General features: G+C 52.0%; 1 protein-coding gene across 1 annotated transcript; it reads right to left on the reverse strand.

Annotated features, from left to right (window-relative positions):
• Window positions 1-1634: 1634 nt before the first annotated feature.
• On the reverse strand, window positions 1635-3961 carry Hoxb13 (homeobox B13). Its single transcript, XM_028754952.1, has 2 exons — window positions 3229-3961; window positions 1635-2284 (listed from the first exon to the last, which is right to left on the reverse strand). Exons 1-2 carry the CDS (start codon window positions 3830-3832, stop codon window positions 2028-2030), a joined length of 861 nt encoding a protein of 286 aa, XP_028610785.1. The 5' UTR covers window positions 3833-3961; the 3' UTR covers window positions 1635-2027.
• Between the last annotated feature and the right edge of the window lie 1774 nt (window positions 3962-5735).

The raw sequence follows: 5735 nt of genomic DNA on the forward strand, positions 1-5735 counted from the left end.
CCTCCCAAGCAGGATTCATGACCCTGGGGGCTTGGGGCTTAGGCTGGACCATGGGGGTGGGGGGTGATAGATAGAAATTTCCAAGCACAACAGATCTTGGTCTGGATCTCAGTCTGGGTGTCTGAGGGGCACACACATTCTGTTACATAGGAAGTAGAGGTGGTGTCCCTTTCCTTCCTTTCCCCAAGACTTGGCTTTGTAAATTAATAATAATAAGACATGGTTTCATCCATAGTTCAGATTGGCCTGGACCTTAAAATGTAGCCCCACTGGCCTCAACTTAAACTTGCTGCAATTCTCCTGCCTCAGCATCCCAAGACTGGACTTAGAGGCATGCATCACCACATCTAATTGGTCCTGTTTGGTAAACATATCTAGAAGGATATGAGCAGCTCACCCCAACCTCCACCCCCCCCATCCCACTCACTCATTCCTGGGAGAGGAGCCAGGGCTGGAATCCCACCAGACCACTGGCGGCTATACTAGAATCCCTTGGCTGCAGTGGCTTACTCTTGGTTTCTTGGAGACTCATAAACCCTTTTTAGCAAGGAAAAACTCAAATACATTGGCCACTACCTACCACTAAATGGCTACTCAACTCAAGACAGCCACTTGAGTCCTGAGATATCTCTGGACTTCAGGCATAGTGCTCCATCGCAGAGACCCCACAAGCAGTCCAAGGTTTAGAATGACTGACGTAACCTTGCTGGCTCTGTTCAACAGGGTCCTATGGTTCTAGCCCACAGTGGGTCCAAGTGCATCAGAGAATGATGTGTCTATCCCATGGTGCCGCTTCTGCAAACTGCCATTCTCCTCTGAGTTTTCCAGGATTTTGTATTATGTCCTACCTTGTGAGGAAGAAGAGAAAAAAGTTGGTGCCACTAGGTGCCTTTTATTCGGGGACCCAGATAGGGAAAGAGGAAAGAAGTCTGAGGCCACCTTGGCATTGGGTGCCAGGAATTCCTTCATCCTAATCCTAGATCTCTTCCCTTTTTGCAGTTGCCTTCATTTACATAAAAATGCAATAAGAACAATAAAAAGACATCTCTTCTCCCAGATCTTTGGGGAGCAAAGGGGCCATTTTCTGGTTTCCCAAACTCTAGTATGTTTTCAAAAGCCAACCACTGGGCCTGGAAGGAGTCCTGACAAGGCCACATGTGGTTACTGTATGTAGCTCCTAAATGCCTAACCCAATTGTGTCAGAACAACTAGGATAGCCCAAATCGATCATTTGTCAAGAGAAGCAGAGTTTAAGAAAGTGCCCAAGTAATTGTTTTGCCAAGTCTGTAAGTCCTTCCTTGGTGTTCACTGCCCGGTGGTCCTAATCCAATCAGGCCACTGATCACATTTATCACATTTCACTATAAAAATCTCAGCATTTGGGATGGGGGCTTCCCACCGCATATAGCCTAGGAGGTTGTCTGGGAGGAGGGAGATCACAGGAGAAGGTTGGGCAGGGAGGAGGGAGAAGCACCCACTAACATGGTCTGTCCTGCCCTGGTATCATCTCAGAAAAATACGAGGTGGGCATGGGCACCTTAGAAGGGTGAGTCTACCTTTGTCCAACCCACCCCATTCTCTTCCCCTTCGACCACTAGAAAGGGGGATACACTGGGGGTACATGGAAAGGGATCTGAGAGGAAACTGTCCTACAAGAAGATCTTCTCCCAAATTTATTCACAATCAGCTCAACTCATGAAAGCGATTTCTAAGTGCTCAACAGAGCTCTAGATAGAAAATATGAGGCTAATTATCATGACAACTAGTACTGGTTATGAGATTATCACCACCGTCGGGATGAATGCTTATGACTGATACACATTCTTCAGAACCGGGATGGAGGGGACGGTAATCCTCCCAGGCCTGGCACATGCAGGATAGCCCCGGAGGAACAGTTCAGAACTCAGTAGCCTGCTAAAGATGTCATCTCTTGGGGTCCCTCAGCAGAGTCCTCTGCCAGTCCTGGTCCTGGCAGGCTCCCAATTCTCCAGGACGAGCCCTCTTTCCCCGCCCATCCCCTCTGGTGCTCACGGGGTAGTGCTGGTCTTGACCTTGGCAAGAACCTTCTTCTCCTTGACCCGGCGGTTCTGAAACCAGATGGTAATCTGGCGTTCAGAGAGGCTGGTGGCTGCCGAGATCTTGCGCCTCTTGTCCTTAGTGATAAACTTGTTGGCCGCATACTCCCGCTCCAGCTCCCGCAACTGCCCCTTGCTATAGGGAATGCGTTTTTTGCGGCCGCGGCGGAAGGCACAGCCGTCGGGAGGAGGGTGCTGGACACTGGGCTCTGTGTGGTGGAAAAAGAGAAGGAAGAAAAGGCATCTCAGTCCTTTCTCTAGTGCCGAGCGCAGACCCAGGCCCTGCAAGCCTCAGGGCTACGTCATCCTGCAGGCGCTTCCTGATCATCCTATGTGTGGGCCCGGTTCCCTCAAAGCACACAGACACGCTAGATTCTGCCGGATTCTCTGATTGCCACTTACTCAGCCTCTACTTCTGCTGGCCACCCCCACCATCACTGACCTCACATCAGGAGTCTGCAAACACACCCACCCTGTCAGGTTTTTGTCCACAATCACACAATCCACTTTCACATGTGTGTTCAGACTCAGCCACTCCTCCAAATTGGCAAATTATGTACATGAGAAAACAGGGTTACGTTCCCCACCCGACACACACACAAACCACGCACACACGTACACGCATGAACACACCCTTCAATACACCCTCAGTCAAAAAAAAACCCCTAAATTTTCCTTTCAAAATTGATCTTTAAAAGGAAGGGGTTGTATTCTCGAGGAAACTCCCAACATTTCCGATCCCACCCCTCAATGCCACCCTCAAAAACCACTGGATTATGTCATTTGTGGCCTTTGGGCAGAATTAATCTGGAGCTGTGCTGGGTAGGGACACTTTGGCCCCAATCAACAGCAGAGATCCAAGGTTCTCCCAGTTTATGGAAAGGCTGGTCTCAGAGCCTACTGGAGAAGTCAGGAAGGCTGGCTGCCCTCAAGTTTCTGCTAGCACCCTGCTGAAGCCCCTTATTCTGACCCCCTGAGGCCTCCATCAGGGCCCTCTAGTTGCCTGGACCCTCCGTCAAAGTCCTAGTAAGTAACCAAGGAACCCCAGGCTCCTCCTCATCTGCCACAAGTCTCCTTTCCTCTCCTCTTCCTCCTTCCAGGCAAGTGCCAGCGTAGCCCATGCTGAGCCAAGGGGAGCCAAAGTAAAAGTTACCTGCAAATGCCGCTTTCCAGAATGGACCTGGTGGGTTCTGTTCACCTTGGCAACACATCTGGCTGTTCCAGCCACCGGCCAGGGCCCAAGGCTGGTAACTGTCCATGGGAAGCAGAGAGTCGTGGCGAGGCTCCCCGGGGGCTCCCAGGGTCTGCACCACAGACACATCCAGGTAACTAGCCATAGGCTGGTATGGTCCCGGGTAGCCCGGATAGAAGGCAAACTCGGTGGGACGGCTGGGATACTCCTCCCCAGGTGCAGGAGTTTCCGAAGGGTAGGTAGCCAGGGTGGCCGCCTGGGCACAAGGTTTCAGTGAGCTCCTGGATACTCGGCAAGAGTAGTACCCGCCTCCAAAGTAGCCATAAGGCACAGGAGCTGGAGATGCCCCCTGGGGCACCCCAGGACAAGGGTGGCACTGCTTCGGTGGCTCTGCAGAGCCTGGCAGATCCAGGGGGGCATAGTTGACAGTCGGCATCAGCGTTGGAGCCGCAGGATGGCTAGCCAGTGGAGAGGAGTGGGCGACTAGATTACGACCCCCTCCGGCTCCCAGCAAGCCTTCAATATCCTTGGCCCCGTCCAAGGTGGCATAATTGCCGGGCTCCATGGGGCCAATGATCGGCTCATGGGGAGCCGAGGGTGGGGGGTTCTAGGGAGACAGCAAGCTCTCTCTCCCCACCCAGGCCCAGGGAATCCTAAGCGTTTTAAATCGCTCCCAGCTCGCACGGCGCCTGCATTCGCCTGGCTGGGCTGTCTTGACGCAAGAGACGCAAGAGCCCGGGCAGGAGCGCTGATTGGCTGTGGCCTGGGGGAGAGAAGCTCATAAAATCCACCGCAGAAATTGCAGGGGGAGAAGGGACCCGGAGCCCGGCTCCGCCTCCTCTCTTCTCTACTCTCCCTCTCCGCCTGTCTCTGTCTCTTTCTGTATGCGTGTCTCTGTCTTTCTCTCTGTGTGTACTGTGTCTCTGTCTTTATTATGTATCTCTGCTTCTGTCTGCTGTCTCTGTGTTCTCTCTCTCTCTCTCTCTCTCTCTCTCTCTCTCTCTCTCTCTCTCTCTCTCTCTCTCTCTCTCTCTGCCTGGCTCTCTCTGTCTTCTGCGCTTTGGAAGGTTTAACGAGAGAATAAAAAGCTCTCCCAATAAAGTGTCCATCTCCTGGGGGTGAGGGGAGTCGGGGGAAGGGCTGGGAGGCCACTTTGGGCTGCCTCAAAGGAGAACCCGGGAATGCTTCTGAGGTGGGAATGAGAACTGTAGGCATCAGGAAGCTCTTTGCTTGGCGTCTGGGTACTAGCGACCCTAGCTCATTGTAGATACCCTTCCTGTCCAGAATACACTGCGCCCAGGGAAGTGCCTTCGACGTCCGTCCCCCAAGGACCCTGCCTAGTCACAACACTCAAAAGCCCTGGAGGCCCCAATCGGGGTGAGGCGGAGCCAAGGGGCGGGGGACACGAAGGAGCGCTGAAAACGTGCAGTGCTTGGCCCAGGGAACGCAATGTCCGGACCTGAAGGGGAAACGGAGCCTCTATATGTCTGGGAAGGGGGTCTGGATTTCCGTTTAAGGGTGGAGAAAGAGACCACAGGCGCACGGGGCTTTACTTGAAGGAATAGACTCGGTGTGGAAAAGAGGAAGGCTAGGGGGAGAGGAGAGGGAGAGAGGGAGAGATTGACACATCGCAAATGGAAAAGGGGGGTCAAGATTGTATCCCCTTTTCTGGAATCTGCAGTCTGGGGAAGCCAAGGCTGGTTAAGTGGCCATGAATCACCTGTGGGGCTACTGGGTCCCAAGAATGCAGGAGTTTGCTCAGTGTGGGGCCTTTCTGCTCTTTGGTGCCATTCTATAGGCTGGAAAGTCCTGGAAACCGACCCTGGCCCCAGCACACTTCCACACAATTGAGGAACTAGAAAGCTCAGGACCCCCTAGCTGCCTCCTGTGGGCTTTAAATTTCCTTGGAAGTTAAAGAGGAGGAGGAGAGAGTGAAAGGCCCCAACCGCTGGAATTGTCCGAGGCCCTCTGTTGGGGCCTATTGTGCTGTAGATTCAAATGACTTGTTTTACAAATCTGCCTTTAAAGATTCCCCCCTCATATCACTTCCACATGACGTCTTTTTGTGTTTTCTAGTTCTCTAAAACTCTTAGGTTTCCCTTCACCCTGGCAGAAAATTTGAACTTTTCTATTCTATACCGAGGGTTTGTTTGTAATAAAGAACGGAACCCCTTGAGCTCTGAATGGGCTTAGCCAAAGTCTGGACTTGAACTTGACAGGCTTTGTGGGAAAGGGCCTCCACCCCGGAAAGGCAGAACTGAGGCCTGCAGTATACTGCGCATCTCTCCCAACAGACATTGGTAATAATTGACACTAAGCACAAACATCTCCACCGATTTTTACCACATTTGAAAACATGGAGAGAGAAGAAAAGAAAGAAAGAAAGAAAGAAAGAAAGAAAGAAAGAAAGAAAGAAAGAAAGAAAGAGGAAGGTGTCTGTTCAGGCTTCCCAGAGCCCCATCAAGGTT

The sequence above is a fragment of the Grammomys surdaster genome, unplaced genomic scaffold, assembly GCF_004785775.1.
Source record: "Grammomys surdaster isolate TR1022 unplaced genomic scaffold, NIH_TR_1.0 126048, whole genome shotgun sequence".
In the NCBI taxonomy this organism is placed as follows: Eukaryota; Metazoa; Chordata; class Mammalia; order Rodentia; family Muridae; genus Grammomys; species Grammomys surdaster.